At 38.4% G+C, this 21,370-nt stretch overlaps 2 protein-coding genes across 2 annotated transcripts in view; one reads left to right on the top strand and one right to left on the bottom strand.

Annotated features, from left to right (window-relative positions):
- The window catches only part of WDPCP (WD repeat containing planar cell polarity effector), a 306,031-nt gene that overhangs the window by 169,688 nt on the left and 114,973 nt on the right, over window positions 1-21,370 (bottom strand). The window lies entirely within an intron of this gene.
- MDH1 (malate dehydrogenase 1) lies at window positions 1,884-20,350 on the top strand. Its single transcript, XM_016224193.2, has 9 exons — window positions 1,884-2,221; window positions 7,791-7,889; window positions 8,649-8,745; window positions 11,042-11,217; window positions 13,093-13,215; window positions 18,052-18,228; window positions 18,718-18,831; window positions 19,370-19,459; window positions 20,012-20,350. Exons 1-9 carry the CDS (start codon window positions 2,219-2,221, stop codon window positions 20,135-20,137), a joined length of 1,005 nt encoding a protein of 334 aa, XP_016079679.1. The 5' UTR covers window positions 1,884-2,218; the 3' UTR covers window positions 20,138-20,350.

Here is a 21,370-nt window from a genome sequence, read left to right on the forward strand (position 1 = left end):
CCCTGTCCCAGTCCATACTTCTTACTGTCAAGGCGTAGCTCTTCCCACTCTTCCCCACTTCTTACAAAACTACATTGATCCACTGCGGGGCCTTTCATATGTCTTTTTTTTTTTTTTTAAACAATAGACATAATTATAACTGTCTTTGGACACATTTATGAGAAAATATAGATATGTTTGTGCTTATGCAGCAGTATTTTTTTACATGTAAAATGACAAGTATTGACATAAAACAAGTTTTCATAATCTCTAGTTAGTAGGGAATAGGAAAAAGCATTAACTGATGTATTATTTAATAACTCCTATTACTTTCTTTTTATAATCATAAAATATATCTATATTCAAAAGAGTGAATATATATATGTGTGTGTGCACGCGCACATTATCTCTCGAAAGGGATTGGTAATATTCTTTGTTAAGCTGGGTGGTGAGTACAGTTGAACAAATAATAAAATTAATACCCAATGTTTTCTCTACCAACCAATACATTTAAAGTCTCCTTAGGTCCCTCTCTGGTGACATTTCTCTTCTTTCTCATTTCTTAGAAACGACAATTAGCGTGAAATTTAATTTACAAAAAGCATGTTTGTTTAATCCGAACTGAAAGTATTATAAATTATAAAACCAGCAAGAAATTCAATAGGAAGAATTCATAATAGAGGTAAGGTCATAGAGAAACAATATTTCCAAATAAAATATATATTAAGAAAATTCATAAAAAGCACATATGAATATAGATAGACCTGTTAAAATACTAAAATATACACACACTGAAATATACAGAATACAGCCCCAACTGGATTCCCCTCTCTCCTAACCCCCATTATTGGTAGGGTGTGAACCCGTCATGCTATGTCAAGCCTCTACCCAGGGCACATGCTCTTCCAGGGACACAGGTATTCCAGAACAGCAGACAGCAGCAGGCAAACGGTGTTCAGTGCAACCCAGAGAACGGCTCATCATCACTGTCTCCCACTCGGCTGCCACGCTTTCCTTAGAAATGCAGGTGTGGCATCAAGGTAAAGATGGTTTAAAGAACATCCAGTTTCCAAAAGAGAATGGGCAAAACTGTCAACTTTCACAGTGAAGAGTTAGATCCCTGGCCCGTGAGCTCCAGGAACCGATGGGCTCACTTCCCCAAAGCAGGCGCTCAAAGTTTTTCATTTAACTTTAAAAGAGCTGCATCTTACTGCGGGGAGGGGACCCTCCGGAACCCTGTTGCCCCAACACTACACGGAGCAGGGACCCGCGGGCTCGTGGGCACCCGCCCAGTATGTCCGCACCTGGGTAGATAAAGGCAACGCGGGACGCCGCAATATTGCACCCCGGATCCCAAAGTTGCAAAGAAAACCCCTTGTTCTCCGGCCCGGGCTCACCTGTCTCCGGCGTGGGGAAGACGCGCGGCCCCGGCCGCCTCAGACGGGGCGTCCCCGCAAACCCCTCACCTCGTCACGGGACACAACCTGGGGTGGAGGGTCCCCTGGCTAGGGTAGGAGGACCCGGGAGGGCGCGGCGGGCTCGCTCGGTCTTCTCAGTCTCCGAGCAGCTGCAGCTACTAATTCCTCAGGTTCCCGCGAGCGGCCGGTGCGAGCGCTCGCTCCCCTGCCTCGTCGCTTAGCAACACCAGAAGCCGTCCGGTCTTCCGGACACGTCAATTCCTCCCGCCCCTCCAGAGCATGAATCGTTTTTTAAAAGATTTTGTTTCCGGGTCGAGCGGGCTGTACGCAGCGGAAGGTCTTTTACCTCCCACGTTTACCCTTGGGGGAGGATAAAGCGTCAGCTGCGCACGTGCGGGTGATGTAGCTAAGGGGCCCGACTCTATTCCCTCGATTTACACCCGCCTCCCCTCCCGCCAATTGCCGCCCGCCGGCCAGAAGTCCTCTCCGCCTGAGCCCAAACGATCCGCTGATCGCCGTTCTCCAATCACAGCCGCTCGCCCTCGGGGACTACTTTTCAATCGGCGAGGAGCGCCGAGGGAAGGGCGTGAGAAGACTCTCTGACTTCGGGAAGTGTAGTTCAACACCTGAAGAAACTGCGTTGGAGATCGCGCCAGAATCGCGCAGCATAAACTACAGTTCCCAGAGGGCGCCGCGGTCGGGAGCGGAGCCTTTTCTCTCTAAGAGCGCTCGCGCTACCTCGGTGGGCTCCGCGGTAGAGGTGACCTGACTCCTTGAGGCTCGTTTTGCAGGTGCTGAGATTGTCCGCGCAGTTCCCGATCATGGTGAGTGTGGGCCCCTAGATTCTGCCCGCCTCTGGCCTTCATTCCCTTACGTGGGGATTCTTGCGCTTGAAGGACTTTTGGGGGACGGCTGTGCAAGGCACTGTCCTTCGCGCCCTTTAGAAAGCCCCGACTCGTCTGGGGACTGTCGCAGTGACCCAGTCATTGGGAAGGGGCTGACTTCCACCTGGGGAAGGGGTTCTTAGAAGGGCTCTGAAGAAATCGCTGTCCTTGGAAAGATGTGATTTCAGTCCTGCATGGCAGGGGTACAAAAATATGAAGCTGTGGGTTTTTTGCAAAGCAGGATATGGGGTTTTGGGGAGGGGGGGTCGGGGGGATCCTAACCGTTTTTTCTTTTCTTATGCGCACAGTGTTTTTAAGCGCATTTGTCACAAAGCCCTTGAAAGCAGAAGGCCCTCGACTGTAAAGATAGTGTTTACCAGGTGCTCCAGATTACCATCTACGTTTTCGGGAGACGTAGTTCAGCCATGTCTGATTTAATGTCGTTTAAAACCTCATTGATCTTTTGTAATACTGCGACGTGCTGCAGTGACAGCATCTGGTCAAATAACTGCTGATCTGTATGTTTTGAAATCTAGAGCCACTACTCTTAAATGTTACACATTGTAACTATCTTGTCAGGAAGATCCGGATACGTAGAGACACCTTGTCTCTGCTGAAGGGAGGGGGGATGGTGGGAGAACTCTGACGTAGTGATCTGCCCGCTGTTTGAAGGTGACATTTGGCATCAGACTGAGAATTGCTTTGGTACTTGTATTTAGAGTTGAGACTATTTTTGTCCGTTATCTCAAAATACTAAAATGGGTGGGTAGTGTAGGAAAATATATGAATGGGTTGGAAATTTTCCAGAACCTGAAAAAAGGCAAGGAGGCCAGTGGGGACTGCTACTAATTATCAGTTACACCCACCCAGATTTCTTATTTCATCAAATAACATAATTCGTCTTTTAAATGATGGTTTCAGTGGTTCCTGACTTAATCTTGGGAGGAAAGCAGAGGTATTTATTATCAGAGAACTGCAGGCTTTATAATTTTTTAAAATTGATTGGACCTTTTAAAGATCATTTTGACACATCTACCCACTTCATATCTTAAAATTGAGTTTATTGAAATCCAAAGAGAATGTGATTTGCTCAGGGTCTCACAGCAGTTTGCCTTCAAGGGTCTCACACTCTCCATTTTATCATATTATGTCATACAGGCACTTATCAAGTCATTCCGAAAATTTATTTTTAGTAGCTGAGGTTCCGGATGAAGATGCAAGCTCATACTGCAAATATAAACTAAAGTATATTATGAGCATCTATATTACCTAATAGCTTTATTCCGTGTAATTCAGAATATTGGAATTCTAGAGTTGGAAGGGAATTTGGAGATTATTTCTCTGATCTTAAAATGTAGCTTGGTGAGGTCATATGATTTCCGCAAGGTCACAGAGAGATCCTGGGCCCCCATTCTTTTGTTGATTTGCTATGCAGCAGAACAAGCCAGTCTCACCTCTGGAAGGTCACTCAGCACCAAATAACACAGAGCCCTTATGAAGACCAATCCTCCTGTCAGTTTGCCGAAACTGACAGCAAATTCTCACATGACTCAGAATCTCCTTGCCTCCTCAGGAGAGTGTATGAATAGTCACTGAGTTAGAAAAGAGACATCTTCTGTAAGCTATTCAAAGCAATTTTTTTAAAGGACAGAATTCTTTGCTTGTGTCCTTCCATAGGGAGTGACAGCAAGAATAAACTATATGAAGGAATCCAAATGATACTGAATGTCTTTTATATTACAGAAATATATATAAGTTAGAGAGCAAAAAAGGGAATACATGGGTCTTTCTGTAGAATAACAGAAGGAACACTTAAATTCAAGCTTTTCATCTGAGACTTGAGCACATGTGCAGACAGAGCCTGCATCTGTAGGAAGGTCATTAAAGCCCTGCCAAGAGCAAAGACATTTCTTCTTTGGATCTTGGCAGACTGCCCAGATATCTCAGCAAAGAATAGTAACCTATCTTCACACTGTAACTTTGTGAAAATTCAGCAGGAATCTCCCACCCTCCTGCTTTTCAACTGCAGTGTTCCAAAGAGCAGAAAAAAACCAAACATGTGGTTTGTTCTTTCCCTTTTCATCATCAAACATTCAGAAGCTAACTAGGCTTCATGCTACTGTTAACAAGATGGAATTACCTACCTGTGAAAATAATTTGCTCAAAGATACAGAAGAAGGGAACTGCTGAGGTAGAATTGGTAGCTGTTCATTAGTTGGCCATAGGCCTTTCACTAAGGACTGTGATACTGTGAACACATTTTTTTAGTAACTAAAATTAATGCCTAAAATTGACTGCATTTTCTGTTACAACCATCTGCCTGACTTTCTGGAAGGTTAAGCTTTACAGATAGTGATACTCACTTTCCCCCTCCTTTCTTATCCCAGCTTCCTTTACATTGAAGTAGCATGTGTTTATAGTTTTCTTAATCCTTATTTTCATTCAGTCAAGGAGCATTTGTTGAGCACTATATGGACTGCAAATTTGAGTCCAAGGTGGACTGCTTTCAGTTCACAGTCTGAACTGGACTGTGGGGGGGGTGGGGATAATTTGCAGTCTAGTAGAAAGTAACAGACATGTAAATTGGAAACCGCATACTATAAGAATCCTTAGAGGAAAATTCTGTGGTGACAGAGATCTGTAATTATAGTACTTGCCACACACTGTTCTTAATGCCTTGTATGTTAACTCAATCCTTATAATTACTTTATTTGTTAGATAGCTGCTATTACTATTTCCATTTTACTATAGGGAAACTGAATACAGAGAGATTAAGTAACTTGCCCACCAACGTACAATACACCTAATGAATCGTGGAGTCAAGATTTGAATCCAGAAGTCTGGCTCTAGAGGCCATCTCTGTACTACAGTCTATTGCCTCTCTAGCTCTCTGGCCTAAGACAGTACCAGGTACATAATAGAGGTTCACTGGTATATTGCTTCTTAAATGAAGTGAGGTAACAGTTCATCCATTGATGTATAAGACTGTATCATTGGAACTAGTGACATAAAATAATTTTACTAACTATACCAGGAACTATGGTAGTCACTAAGTTTCCAATTTTCTCAATACTTTAATCAAAGTATATATTAATAAAATATCTTAACTACTTTTTTGAAGTATGTTAGGTTTGCTTCCAAACAGTTCTTTTACATTTCCAAGTTTTTCTTAATAATTTTACAAGGTCCAACTATTCCTTCAGTAATTGAGTTCCAACTATGTGCAGAGAGTTGTTCTAGGCAGTTGGGATACAACAACAAATAAAATAGACCAAGCCCCTGTCATGAAGGAGTTTGCATTCTAAAGAGGGAAGAAGAGCCTGGCTGGCGTGGCTCAATGGTTGAGCATCAACCTAAGATCCAGGAGATTGCATTCGATTTTCAGTCAGGGCACATGCCCCGGTTGAGGGCTCGATCCCTAGTAGGAAGGAGGGTGTGCAGGAGGCAACCGATCAATGATGACTCTTATCATCGACGTTTCTGTCTCTCTCCTTCTCCCTTCCCCTCTCTGAAATCAATAAAGGTATATATAAATAATAATAATAAAGAGGAAAGAAGAATAATATCTTTATTCCCTTTTTTTCCAAGGGAAGAGGGAGAAATGACAAAATTAATTAAAACTTATAAAGGCCATAGTATAGAAAGTAACCATATACAATAACTTATAGTGTTCTTTATAAATCTAGTTTATTTGGGAATATAAGTACGTATTGTATTAAAATTGGTTTATTTGAGGAATTATCATATTGTATATTTAGAGATGGATGGGGAAGAGGCTTAGGAAGTCAGGGAGAAACTCTCCATAGTTTTCTCCCTTTTTTCCACTCCCACCCTCGTCACATCTTTGAGGAAGAAATTGCGCATGTAGTCTGCTATGATCAGATTAATTTCTCTGCAACTTGGTACTTATTTCCTGACCTTCAGAGGTTAGGTTTGGAAGGTTAGAAGGATCCTTCAAGGTGGTAGTCTTCTTCTATCCCAGAGGCATGTCTTCTCTGGAAGAGGGAATTCTATAAAAAAAATCAAATATTTCTATCGCGGTCAGTTCAGTAGGCTACTTCTCTCCTGCCGGTAGCAATAGAGGTGACACAGTGGAAGTCCCATTTACCCAGCATTGTCAAAGGAATAGTTCACCTTGATTGAATTTTATATCTAATTAAACTTACCCATTAAGTTTCCAAACATTTTTGTTTAGCTCTTTTTAACAGAACTATTTCCCTTTTTAATCCTCTGACCTTAATTTATTTTCATGACTCAGGGTCTTCACTTTGAATATTAGCTATTTTTGTACACATGTCGCTATTTTGTTTGGGGTCTATTGAGATCTATAAGGCAGCTTCTCTCTATTGTAACCAGTATGCTCTTTGTACTTTTCTCCCTTCTGCCCTTTGAAAATCGGTTTCCCCTTGGAATCAGGTTGTCAACTGTCACATGTTGCTGTTGTTATTTAATATTAAAATTTATTATAGTCCAGATATTACCATTTTCTCATTTTTCTCAAAAAAATACTAATATTTTCTCCTCCAAGTAGTTAAGTTGAATCATGATTAATAGTTTTAAAACTCTCAGGCTTGTTGTAAATGGAAAATTTTAACCACTGTCACTCCTCTTCCTGATATAAGAGGATTTGTAAGGTTCTAGTGGCCACCAGGGTTTGTATCACCACATAATGCACATGAACATTGTTAGACCTGTTTTAGTGGTAAAATATCCTTTAAAAGATGGATAAGATTATGTAAGTAAATCCAGTATAACAGTAAGAGTTAATTAATACCACATAAATATGCAGCCAAAGGACATGTTCCAGAAATTACTTAGTTAATTTGTGCAATACTATATTTACTGGGACAAGTCTGGGATAAGTTAGTTTTCTACTAAACCACACACAAAGACTAAAAGTTTACATTACCCCGGCTGGGCGTGGCTCAGTGGTTGAGCATCAGCCGAGGATCCAGGAGATGGAGGTTCAAATCCTGGTCAGGGCACATGCCGGGTTGTGGGCTTGGTCCCCAGTCGGGGGTGTGCAGGAGGCAGCCGATCAATGACAACTCTCATCATTGATGTTTCTATCTCTCTCTCTCCCTCTCCCTTCCTCTTTCTGAAATCAGTAAAGATATATTTAAAAATAAATGAATAAAAGTTTACATTAACTACCCTAGCTGGTTTTGCCCAGTGGTTAGAGCATGGGCCTGCTGACTAAAGGGTCCTGGGTTCAATTCCAACCAAGGGCACATAACTTGGTTGCAAGCTTGATCCCTGACTCCAGTCTGGGTGCAGTGCAGGAGGCAACCAATTGATGTGTCTCTCACATTGATGTTTCTCTCTCTTCTTCACTCCCTCCCCCTTCCATTCTCTGAAAAGCAATCACAAAATATCTTCAGGTGAGGATTTAAAAAAAAAAGTTTACATTAACTTTTAGTACTTTGTCTTACTATAGAGAAACTCCTGAATATCTTTAGGGTAAAATAGCACTTTTTAATAAGATGTTAATGGGTCTCTTTCATTACAGCCTGAACCAATCAGAGTCCTTGTGACTGGAGCAGCTGGTCAAATTGCATATTCACTGCTGTACAGTATTGGAAATGGATCTGTCTTTGGTAAAGACCAGGTAGGGGCAACTGTCTATAAATCTTAAAGTAAGAATATTGTCAATAAAGCCTTGTATTTAGTTGCAAAGAAATTTTTAAATGGTGAAGGAATGGGTTATCCCAATAGATATACTAGGGACAGTGCTATAAATGGAAGTTCCCCTCCAGGCATTAAAAGTGCTTTGTAAATCATGTATTTAGTTGATGTGGTGCAGCCCCAGGTGTCAGTCAGTGTAAGGTATTCATTAATGACAGTAGCTGTTAGGGAGACAATGTGGAAGGGAAAGTTGCTGAGACATCATTTTCTTGTTTTCAATGGTCTTTAAACCCAAAATGGGTGAACCTACTTCCCAGTTTGAAGCAGACACCCTCTATTCCAGCAGGTCTCGTTAATGTACATTAAAACCCTCTCCTAAAGTATTCATTTATCCATTCTCTTCATTTATGGATATTGAATTATTCCTTCACACCAAATACTATATTTAGCTTTCCATCAAATCAGATACATAGATATAATATTTGATATTTCTTCCATGTGCTCCTTTAAAGTTCAGTAATATTGATTCCTCTTACTGTGTCCATTAGCAACCATTGCTGATTTTCTAGCATTCCTTTATCTAAAAGTGGCATCATGTTAGATACCTGACCTAAAATAATTATGACTAATGGAATTATACACATATACAACACCAAATAAGCAAAAACTTTTGAAAGGGACTTTTTTTGTAATAAATGACATAACCTACTGACAGATGCTAAATTTACTATTTATTTGGCAGCCTATAATTCTTGTGCTGTTGGATATCACTCCCATGATGGGTGTCCTGGACGGTGTCCTAATGGAACTACAAGACTGTGCCCTTCCCCTCCTGAAAGGTACTTCAGAAAGTGAAGGAGAAAATAATTTTTATAGTATTTTATGTCTTTAAAAAAATAGATTTCAGATATTTGTTAACCTGTCAATTAGAAATTATTTCATAAACATAGTTTGTTTTTGTTTCTTGAACTACAACTACTTGGTAAGTTGTACACCAAAAATAAATAAGGGTAATTATATGCCAAGAATAAATAAGGGTAAAAGCAAGAAATAACCAGTGTAAAGTGAAAGACTATACTTTTACCTGACATGCTTATATATACTTTATTTTACTAATTAAGTATAGCATTGCGCAAGGGTTGTACACCTGAGATTGTCTATACTGTGTTACTATTTAAAGTCTATTCAAATAGTAATAGTCGAGTCCTATAATAGAGAAAAAACTTTTTTAACTCTACATGATGTCTTCCAGAGCCATATACTGCCCTGGGGCTGGCAGTGGGTTGGTCCCTCATATGTAGATAGTCCCATCCCAGCTGCCAGTCATCTAGTTGAGATTTAGTGTAAATTGTCCTAATCATATACCACGTAGTTTGAAAAAGCCCACCAGAGTTTTGATAAGAGCCTTTGAGAATCAATGAACTATTATATAAATGTAAGACAGAAATCATAAATTTGAAAAGTTTATTAAAATATTAGGTCAAGTCATAAGCTAATTTGAATATTTTTGTTTAGCTTTACCTTTAACACAGTCTTTTTCTTTTGATGAGGATTTAATAATACTCGCCTAGGAGTTTACACAAAGCAAAATATATACCCAAGAGAAGCCATGCTCAGAATTCGTATATATGTTCAATAAACATTTACTAAACGGGACACTGCCATCTGAATCGTTAGGTTCCACAGTTATGTAAGAAAGTACATTACCCTGCCCAAGCTCTTCAGCTGACTCCCTTTCTTCACCCATTACCAAATCAACCCCCTCTGTTGCTTTTTCCCATTTTTATTCCTCTCTCTGATGAGTTACCTCTGCTCTCTCTAATGGGCCCAGGTTACAGTCAGCTTGTCCTTGGTCAGCTGTGAGTATGACAGGGAAGGCAAGGTTCAGCAAATAAGAATGTATGGCTGGGAAAAGATAGATTTTTTTTTTCTCTAACTGGTATTCCTACATATACCTGTTTGGGGGCTTATAGTAGCCTGACTGTGACAGAAGTTCACTGATCTAAAAATTTATGCTAAATCCTAGTTGTCTTAATCCATTTGGGCTGCTTTACCAAAAATACCATAGACAGTGGTTTATAAACAATAGAAACTTACGTGTCACATTTCTGGAGACTAGAAAATCAGAGATCAAAGAGCCAGCAGATTGGGTATCTGGTGAGAGCCCAATTCTTGGTTCATAGATGACCGTCTTCTTACCATATCCTCACATGATGAAAGGGATGAGGCAGTGGTAAGGGCACTAATCCCATTCGTGAGGGCTTCACCCTCAGGACCTAATCACCTCCCAAAGGCCTCACCTCTTAATACCGTCACATTGGGGTTTAGTTTCAGCATATGAATTTGCTGGGAGACACAAACATTCAGTCTATAACACTAGTCATGACCTTTTTAATTAGTTTTAATACTTAAAGTAATTGTAACTTAAAAGTTAGGTGAATAATTTCTCTTTTGTGTTATCTGTGGTTATTTGCCTGAATAACAAATGTTGCCTTGAAAGTTATACCTTTGCATCATATCTGATTATAAAAGATAAAAGGCATAGAATTCTTGAAATTGAGATAATTATTGAAATAAGAAAAGCATTCAGACTGAGGGGTCTCAGAGGGAAGGTGGGGGTGGGAGAGTGGGTGGGGAGAGATTAATCAAAGAACCTATATGCTTATATGCATAACCTATGGACACAGACATTGGTATGGGGAAGGCCTGGAGGTGGGGTGGATGCAGGGTGGAGGGAATCAATGAGGGGATATAGGGGACATCTGTAATACTTTCAACAATAAAGATAAATTTCAAAAAAAATTTTTTAAATAAAAGCAAAATAAATATATTGACATTTCTTTTTTTTAATAATAAATTTATTTCCAAATCCTGAATTATAGCCAAATTGCATTTTCCTCTAGATCTGTTTTGCTGCTTTGCACAAGAGCAAAATAAATATATTGATATTTCTGCTGATGTTATAGTTGAATTCATAAATTGTTTTTCTTAAGCCCCTAAAGTTTTTATCAGTGTGACATGTAAAAGTAAACATTTGCTGCAAAGTGAGTTACTGGATAGATTCTATATGAAAAAGAAAACCTGAGACTTTGGTGTTTAAGTATCTCTGCATATTTATTGCCACGTTTTTCACAGATGTCGTCGCAACAGATAAAGAAGAAGTTGCCTTCAAAGACCTGGATGTGGCTGTTCTTGTGGGTTCCATGCCAAGAAGGGATGGCATGGAGAGGAAAGATTTACTCAAAGCAAATGTGAAAATCTTCAAATCACAGGGTACAGCCTTGGATAAATATGCCAAGAAGTCAGTTAAGGTGACCAATATAATAGTATTTTATGGGGGTTTTCATTATCAGCATTTGAAACTTCTGCTTTCAATATTTAAGTTCAACAAAATTATTTGCCTCCCACCTCCCCTTCTGTGCACTAGTGAGTAATTACAGATACAGAGTTTTGCTTGATAAGCTCTCCCTTTCTGGGCTTTCCTCTTATGGTATAGAAATCTATATTCAGAGGTACTTGAAAATATTTTGCCTATTACTATAACATGGAAATTTAATATTAGTTTGTAAACCCACAAGACACAGAACTTTCTGGTGCCTTTTAACCGTGTGGGAATATTCAGACTTTGGATTTGTGTGTGATTGTGGAGGGGAAGGTGTCTATAAGCTGCGTTCTTAGCAATAGGAGATGGTGGCTTCTGAACGCTCAGATTTTCTCAGTTCATTGATATGCTTGTCTCTTGAGGTGAGTCGGTATGACTTCCTGTTCTCTTTATGATCAAGCTATTTTAGTTCCTAAATTAGTCTTGATATTGCAGTGAAGCTGCCTTTTACCAATTAAATATCAGTGAACTAGAACTTAGTTGTCACAGCAGAAAGCTTGCTGGTTAGAGGTTTTGTTGATTTTGATACACTTCTTCCTCTGTATCCTGACTTCTAAGAAAGGTAAAAGAAATTTTATAAAAATTTTTAAATTGCCAGTCATAATATTCTAATACCTCATAGACGTTTGACTGTTTCCTTTCTATGGACTTCATTTTAAATAATTAACTTATTTTCTACAATCATTAGCAGAAAATAATAGAGATAAGTTGAGTAGAAATCCAAAGGTCTCTTAGTAAAATATTACAAAGTTATTTGTTTTTGTTTGCTTGTTTTTAAATTTAATTTATTGGGATGACATTGGTTCATAAAATTACAAGATTGTTTGGATTGCTAAAATCCAGGCTGCTTGCTTGGAGCTGTAGCACTGTTTGCACAGTAATCACCCCTTGGCCAGGTGTCCTTCTGGGGGAAATATACACGGATATGGAGTACTTAGGGTCGTTAGATATCATGTCTGCAGCTTACTCTCAAGTGGGCCAAAAATAAAAGACTAAGGGATTGGCCGAGGAGAAGGGGTAGAAAGAGGGAAAGAGATGGAGCAAATTAGAGAATCTGGGTAAAGGGAATGTGGGAGTTAGTCTCTTTAATATGCTTGCAGCTTTTTTGTAGGCTTGATATTATTTCACAGTTTTTTAAAATTATCATTTCATTAAAGATTTTTAAAACTTAAAAGTCCAGTGTATCTCATATCTCCCCAGTAAAAAAAAAAAAAAAAAAAGCCTAAAATGCTTTCTCCTAAAGATTTATTCAGTAGGTATAGAATGGATGGGACTTCGTAATCTGTGTTTTGGCAATATATCTCCATTAATTCATAGGATTAGGCAAGATTGAGAAACTTTTCATTCATAAAAACAAATCATTGTCCTAAAGTAAACTGCTTGAGTAGAGTTTCTTTCTTGGACTATTTTTGTAAGAAGGGAAACTTTTATCAATCCAACTTGGAGATACAGCCTTAGATTACTTGTTTTTTTGTGGCTGGTAGATAAATGCTCTCTGTTTGGGTACAAAACAAAATAGAAGGGCATGTACCATAGATCTTAGACAATGCTACCTGAAAATGACTTATATACATAATGGTGGTTTTGGTAAAGAAATGCTTTCAGTAGTCACATGAACCCTAACAACGGGGGGAAAGTTTTTAGAAGAGAGGATAGAAACCTACTGGAAACTACAATGATAACTACGTATCTGCTGATGCAAACCTGATAACAAAGGCTACATGTTACACATTTGTCAGTCATATGCTGAGACAGTTTAGTTAAGCAGCATATGGTCTGTAACTGCCGTGGTGGGTTATCCTAGGTCATCGTGGTGGGAAACCCAGCCAACACCAACTGCCTGACTGCCTCTAAGTCAGCACCGTCCATCCCCAAGGAGAACTTCAGCTGCTTGACTCGTTTGGATCACAACCGAGCTAAAGCTCAGGTAAGAAAAATGCCTTTTAAAGTCTCATGAATGTTAACTTTATGAAACCTTTTTCTCACACTTTTAAAGTTGCTGAATCTTAGTTTGTGCTTTTTTGTTGTTTTTTGTTAGTAGGAAGCTGTTCCAGTTTGTCTTTAAATCTGGTGTTATAAGGATCAGAGCTGAACTTCCCACTTAATTTTCTCAAGTATATTTCATTTGCTAACTATAATTAAATGTGGTTGCTAATGTCCTCTTACGACAGTGGTTAAAAAGTATTCACTAGTGTAGATAATTCACATATATGGTACCTAATTTAGTTTATTTCTGTCACATATAAAGGAGATTATAAAATGAAAGACTTCAGCTTTACATGTTTTGCGTGGTTCTGCTTCCTTTTTCCCTACAGCTAAGCAATCAACTTCTAATTTTTAATTGTTAATTTTATATTCTCATTTTCAATTTTATATCTTTTTAATATTCTCATGCTTCCATAAAATTTCCTACTTTTACTACTTCGCAGCTAAATTTTAATTATCATCAAGTTTTCTTACCCCTTGGAGCCTTAACGTAAATATGCCGAGGGGTCAGTGACCGGGGCGTTAACCCTGTTTAACATAGCTTTTTAAAAAAAATAGAGGGCATGCCATCATCTGTGCAAGTTTCCTCGGCTTTCTCAGATCTAGACAATCCTGGGGCCCTTAGAAGTCATGACAAAGTTCTAGTTCTGGGCCAGAGCCGCTTTCCTCTTCCCCAGCGATTTTCTGGCTGTTCCTCCTTATACATGGCATCTCTGCCTGATGGCCTGTGAATATAGCCCTTTTTCTTCTAGAGAAGACAACTTTGTTTAGTTTCAAGAAAACCATTTTTACCAAAAGATGAAGTGAGGTCTTTACACTGAGAATTGGTCATCTTTCGGCTTTGGAGTGCCCAGTGAAGGAGAAGATAATTTACACTTGTTAAGCTTCTACTCTAAGCTGAATGCTTTACATGTAATTTACCATTTAATATTTATAGGAAACATATGAGATAACCATTATTATTGCTATTTTACAGATAAGAAACCTACAGCCCACAGAGGTCAGGGAACCTGCTTTAAAGTCATGCAGCTAGTAAATGGTGGAGCCACCTAGATTTGCCTGAGTCCAAACCCTTGTGTGTATTCTTACATAATAGAATCAGGTGATCTAAGTCAACTTACTAGTCCAGTGATCTGAGAAAGTGTATTCAAATTATAAAATGGGATAATAATTGCATCTACCTCAAAGTAGTTACATGTGTAAAATGAGATAAGATCTATGTTAAACCCTCATCATGGTGCACGTCACATTATAAAACTCAATGAAGGTTGGCTGCTATTGTTATTATTGATTTTTAGTATTATTAAGGTGGATATATCCAAGAGTTGAGAAGAGCCACGCGTCAGAAATATCTCCCTGGGTATTCCAGTTAATTTAGAAGGTCTTTGGATAACAAACTTAAATTGCAGATAATTCCTGAGAGATTTAGGCTGTGGGCTGGGTCTTTTTCCTTTTAATTTAGCCAGAGTCTGGTGACTGAGAAGGAATAGGAGTTTGTTTGACTGACTGGAGGCAGGCGATTTGGGTACTATAGAAACTAGCACAGATGAGTGATATGGCCTCTAATTTAGGTATTATAGAACATGTACTGTTTCACAGTTAAGGAAAAGATATAGGTGTTGCAGTTGTCTACTCTGGATTGCCAGATGGTTACTTAATATTGTTGCAAGAGGGAGAAAAAGGTAAAATGACAACATGAACAAACTTCAGTCTTTGCTCTTTCACCTGAGGCCTTGGTGGAGGCAGGTGCTGGAAAATTCTGCTTCTGGAGGTACTACTAAGTGACACTTTGTCCCAGTGCCTGACATCATTCTCCTTGTAGGGGTGAAAGTCTGAATGAAGAAAGAGGGAGGAAGCAGCTGTCTCATCAAACTTGAACTTTGGCACATGTTCAGCATGGCAGCCTGGTACAGTGACAGCTTTTAGGAAGGTTTTGAAGAAGCATTTCTTCCTTAATCCAGTGAAAAAGTAACCCAAAGATGACTTATGTAAATGGTTACTAGACTTATATAATTTGTTTTGAAATTCAGAGGACTTAGCTACCCAGGAATTGTTTATCACCAGCAGAACTCCCCTGTGTGTTTGCAAACCAGAGCTGCATATGTGTCTGCTGACAAGGCAGTTTGGCAGTGAAACCAGTTAGCTGGTATCGGGACGAAAATTGCTAGGGCTGGAGAGTTATTCCAAAACCATTTAATAGTTTTCATGACAGGCATGAAAGTGTCTAAGGGAGCAAGAAACTGCTATCCTGGATACATGTTAATTTAAACTAACTGATATGAATGATACTCAGAAACTACATCTGCTGGGTGCAAAGTACTGGCCTTTGCTGTCCAGACAGAAGTGGATTAACTCGAGATCAAAAGGACAAGGAGGAGGGCAGGCAACAGGACAGAGGACGTAAGAGAAGCCTCCTGTAGGGAGAAGCCTGGAACAGTGTGTCTTCACTATACTTTGGAGCAGTTGAAGCTGACATTCAGCAGAATGTTTTGAATTCTTGGTAATATACATCTTGGGCTACTTGCCCAGGTATAAATTTTCCTTTTTCTCTACAATGCCAGCTAAATGTAAGGGCAATTCTTCCCAAGTCCTTTCCAGTCATGGCACACACAGAAAATGGTACTCATTGCACAGCACACCACTCCACCCCAGCCACTAAGCAGGTCAATAGCTGGGTACCCCAGAACCAGCCAGCCGTCTAATTTGTGGAGACTGACATGGTAGTTAATACTTGCAGAACTCTAGATGAAGCAGGGTTTAGATCAGAAGTGATCTAAAAAGTCAGAAACCAAGAATTTTAATTTAACTTTTTAAATTATCTAACTATTTTAGAAGTCAAGAAAACAATCTTCTCTTCCTGACCAGGTAGCTCAGTGTTAGAGTGTCGTCCCGATAACACCAAGGTTGCGGGTTAAGTCCCCAGTCAGGGCACAACCAGCGAATGTATCAATAAGTGGAACAACAAATCATGTCTCTCTCTCCCCCCTTCTCCCTCCTTCTCTTCCCCTCCCCCATTCCTTTCTCTCTTTAAAATCAGTCAATTTAAAAAAGAAAGAAAGAAAACAGTCTTAACTTATTTTAAAGGTCATAATAAAAGTAAAGACAATTTACTTCTTACCTTGACTCAGTAAATTACCATGAAGATGAGTAAAGTCATTGCAAACATTTTAGGTAATGGCATTTTTCATCTTCAATCTTTTTGTTTGGTTAGTTGTTTTGTGTTGTTTTTGCATGTTTTTTACTTTTTATTTTGGAATAATTATAAATACAGAAGAAGTTGCAGAAATAAGAGAATCCCGTGCACCTACTACGGGCTTTCCTCATTGGTGCCATCTGACGTAACTCCAGAGCACTGTCAAAGTAGGAAGTCGCTAGACTACACATATCAGTGTTAATGAGAATTACTCAGATTTCTTCAGTGTTTACATTTTTGTGTTTCTTTATGAATGATTCTGTGACATTTAATCATATATATAAATTACTGTAACCACCATAGTCAAAACACAAAACTGTACCGTCACTCACAAAAGAACTCCTTAAAAAAAAGACCTTTATGCTGCTTCGTTATAGTTATACCTTCCCTGTCCTTTCTTAGACGCTGACAACATTTATCTGTTCTGCATCTCTATTTCTTTGTCATTTTGAGAATGTTATAAAAATGGAATCATGCCACAAGTAATCTTTTGAGATTGGCTTTTATTCACTTAGTTTGATTCCTTTAATGTCTATCCAAGTTGTTGTATGTTCCACTTACACTTATTTTTCCACTTATTCCATTTATTTCATTGTGTAGAGTTTCCACAGTTTGTTTAACCATTCTTGAAACACTTTGGGGTTGTTTCCAGTGTGGGGCTATAACTATCCCTGTTTCTAAAATTCCTTTAAAATACTGGAGTGTTTTCCCTTTGTTATATGGTGAATGCTCAAAAAGAACTTTGATACAGTGCTGCTTTTATTTAATATTCAAAAGCTATGAACTCTGGCACAACTATTTTTCTCTTGTATACTTATAATAAGGGAAGAAAAATCAACCACAATGTCACCCTAACACATCAGCTTTTAAAAATTCTTTTTCGAAACATTTCTTTCTGGTTCATCATAAATTCTTCTGTCTAATTAGGAACAAATTATGCACATAACTAACCATAATGTTTTTTTTTACACATTGCCTTATCAGCAAATCACAAAAGAAATAAGCTGATTTTATTTAAATCTTACAAAACATAACTTTTGAACCCTTTCTGTGGCCACTGTACTACATAATATAATTGATGTTTATGTGACCGCAAGGCCTGCAGGATCCTAAAGTGCTTTCTGAACCTACAGCTAGAGATTGTTACATCTGTTATAATTTTAGTACTATATATGTTTTTTTAAACTGTTTCAGTTTTCTAATTTGTAAAATGAGGACAGTCAAACTTTGTTCATCTGAGTCCCTTCCAACTGTAAAATTTTATATTTAGGGTTATTTGAAAATTAGTTAATTTATATATGGTATATAATAAAAATTTCACTCAAATGTAGAGAAAGTATCTAAATACCTGATTGTTCAGAAGTGTCGAGGCAACATCTCCATGTAAGTAATAACAACAACACAAGGGCCATATTTACATATTCAAGCAATATTTACCTCTTGCTTGGTGTTTTATATTTGGCAAACCCACTATACTAATAAGTTAACCACAAACTCTCTGATACTCTACTCTTAAACCAGCAGGTCACAGTTTGAAATGAAAAGCATTTGTCCAAGTAATGTATTTGTTTTCTGTTTAACTAGATTGCTCTTAAACTTGGTGTGACTTCTGATGATGTAAAGAATGTCATTATCTGGGGAAACCATTCCTCAACTCAGTATCCAGATGTCAACCATGCCAAGGTGAAGCTGCAAGGAAAGGAAGTTGGTGTTTATGAAGCTATAAAAAATGACAGCTGGCTCAAGGGAGAATTCATCACAGTAAGAAAAATCTGGGAGCTCGCTTAATAGCCAAGCATAAAGAACTTTCGAGAGAGACACCACATTCCTGGCCTGAATGTTCTCTAGCGGTAGGGGGAGGGAGGGAGGGAGTGACACAAGGAGAGCGGGACTTTAGCAGTTGTTTAATGACTGCATATTTTATTTCGGGGTCCTACTAAGCCAGTCATGATCCAGTCTGATGTGATCTGTTGCATGGGAGTTAGGATTGGTTGGTAAAGTGGAAAGAATTTAGTCATTGGGTTACCTTTATACAGAGATCCATTTCTTTGAAGTGTGGTAAATTCTGTGGAGATTTGTAGTTTTTTCTAAAAAGACTGGTGCTTATAACTGAAATGGGTTCGTAAGGCCTGATTTTGGAGGGGACATATTAAGCTATGGTCGCAGCCTTCACCCTAGGATCAGTTTGGAATTGATGAAAATGCTGCTGTCATGGTCAAGTAACTCTGCTGTCCCTGCCTCCCCACCCAGACTGTGCAGCAGCGCGGCGCTGCTGTCATCAAGGCTCGAAAACTATCCAGTGCGATGTCTGCCGCGAAAGCTATCTGTGACCACATCAGAGACATCTGGTTTGGAACCCCAGAGGTGAGGACTCAGTGGTTTGCATAGGCCTTTCTTTTACTTTTGTCCTCTGATGCTGTAATGTGAAAAGAGCATAACCTTAGCAGTAAGGCAGTTCAGGCGTTAGGTCCACATCCTGGTTCAGCTGCCCACTAGCTGAGTGACCTTAGGAAAGTTACCTAACCTTTCTGAGCTGTCTTGTCATGTTTTACATAGGTTATGAGGGTTAAATGAGATGATATATGTAAAAAGCACCTAGCACACATGGTAGGGGTGACATTTTTTCATCTTAAAGCCTATATTGGGCCATAGTTTCATCATTTATAAAATGAAGATTTTGGTTCTTGGGCCTGCTTCACACATGGATTGGAAGAATGAAATGAGGTAGTACCCAGGAAAGTTACTGATCATTGGAGTGCCTGGTGATGGTTCATTAAACAGTAATGAAGTTATGCACATAGTAAGAATGTGTCACCTATTTTAATTTTGTTAGTTCATGTGTCAGTTGGTTATATAAACTAATTCCTAAGCACCATGAGAATGTAAGAGTTGTTATTTTCAGGGAGAGTTTGTGTCCATGGGCATTATCTCTGATGGCAACTCCTATGGTGTTCCTGATGATCTGCTCTACTCATTCCCTGTTACAATCAAGGTAAGGTGTTTTAGAATTATTTTCCTCTATCCCCTGTTAGGAAAGTAGTTGAATATTTTTATTAATAGTGGCATAATTTAGTCTAGAAAGTTGTTCTTTACTAAATTTGACATTTTTATCAACTTTGAAGTTGTGTGAGGCACAACTTCAGGTTGATAAAAGATTGAAATTAATCTGGAAAACAAGATTCAACTCCTTGCACTAGACATATTTTATTGTTGTCTATTATCGGATACCTACAAATTGTATCATCTAAATGAAGCAATAGTTCTCAGTATTGTTGCTCTTTATTATAATTTTAAAGTCATTAGTTTTTTTGTTTGCTATTAATCCTCATTTAAAGATTTTTTTTTCTAGAGTCAATAAGTTTTAAATTCAAATGTTGACTTTGTTTCAAAACTGTGTTAATTAAAATCTGGATTTTGATTGGCTTTGTTAGAATCACACTTTAAAACAGGTACTCTCTAGATTGAAGTTCAAACTAAGTGGCTGCTTTGCTGGAGGATCAGTTCTAGTTAATTGTAACTCTTGTTTGCAATTATTTTCAAACAGAATAAGACATGGAAGATTGTTGAAGGTCTCCCTGTTAATGATTTCTCACGTGAAAAGATGGATCTTACTGCAAAGGAACTAACAGAAGAAAAAGAAACTGCTTTTGAATTTCTTTCCTCTGCGTGACTAGACAGTAATTTCGATGTTATTAAATACCCCCAAGCTGAAGAATCTAAAAGTCGTCTTTGACTCTAGTACCAAGTAATAATAATGCTATACTTAAATCACTTGTGAAAAACAGCACATTTTAAAGATTATGTGCTTCTCAGTACAAATTTGTGACAGTTTATCATCATGCTCTTAGTGTTGCATTCTAAATAAAATATATATTCAAATGAAGATGACTCAGACTCTAATTTTTAGCTAATATTTTGTTTCTATTCAGAAAACAAACCTGCATATTTTCCAGCTTGCTGAAGGGGTTGTGATTTTTTTAAGCCAGAAAAAGGCAGTAAAGATGGAAAATGTCACAATGCAAGGCATAATTCTCTTACATTTGAATAGAATGGGAAAATACACCTTTGATAATGAATCAATCTCCTCCAGAATATACTTTTAAACATTACCATTTTTAGGTAATTAAACACCTATTATATTTTTTAAATCTTAAAAGTTCATGCTTTGTGGATAATTTGATTTTAACATTAGCTGTTAAATAGGTTGCAGATAACACTCTGTTATTTAATGCCTTTGGATGAAATTAGAACAATCATTTTCATGATAGAAGAAAAGGGTAATGTGTTCCCTTGAGGTATTCCTGTAAAGCAGATAAGGAATCATTTACATTTCATAACCACTAAATGCCGCAGGAATTTATGCTAGTGGGACTCTTCTCGATCTAAGCTTATTTCTAACATACTGTTGTTAAAAAACACACACACAAAAAAACACACTAGTCTTTTTGTCCCAAAATCCATGAGGACAGGACTTGTCCATCCTTTCATTCTTGTACTTGACTCGTACATAATAGACACTCAATATAGATCTCTCAGGGCCTAATATATAGTGCTGCATGGGTGCCAAATACTTAAATGTTATTTAAAATTGCCTATACTTCATAATTCATCTGTAGAAAAGAAAAAATGAGTGAAAAGTGCTTTTATAACTCCTGTTAACTAGATGCATTAAAAAGAAAATTTCATATAGGATTAATTTAAATTTTTTTATATAAAGGAAGTTTGAATGTGTATCAATTATTAAATTATTCTCTCTCAGGCCATGGCTGGTGGGCTCAGTGGTTAGAGTGTCACCCTGTGCACTGAAGGGTCACCGGTTTGGTTCCCAGTCAAGGGCACGTACCTTGGTTGCAGGTTCGATCCCCGGCCCAGCTGGGGCTCGTATAGGAGGCAACCAATTGAT

The sequence above is a fragment of the Miniopterus natalensis genome, chromosome 13 (assembly GCF_054644295.1).
Source record: "Miniopterus natalensis isolate mMinNat1 chromosome 13, mMinNat1.hap1, whole genome shotgun sequence".
Classification (NCBI taxonomy): domain Eukaryota; kingdom Metazoa; phylum Chordata; class Mammalia; order Chiroptera; family Miniopteridae; genus Miniopterus; species Miniopterus natalensis.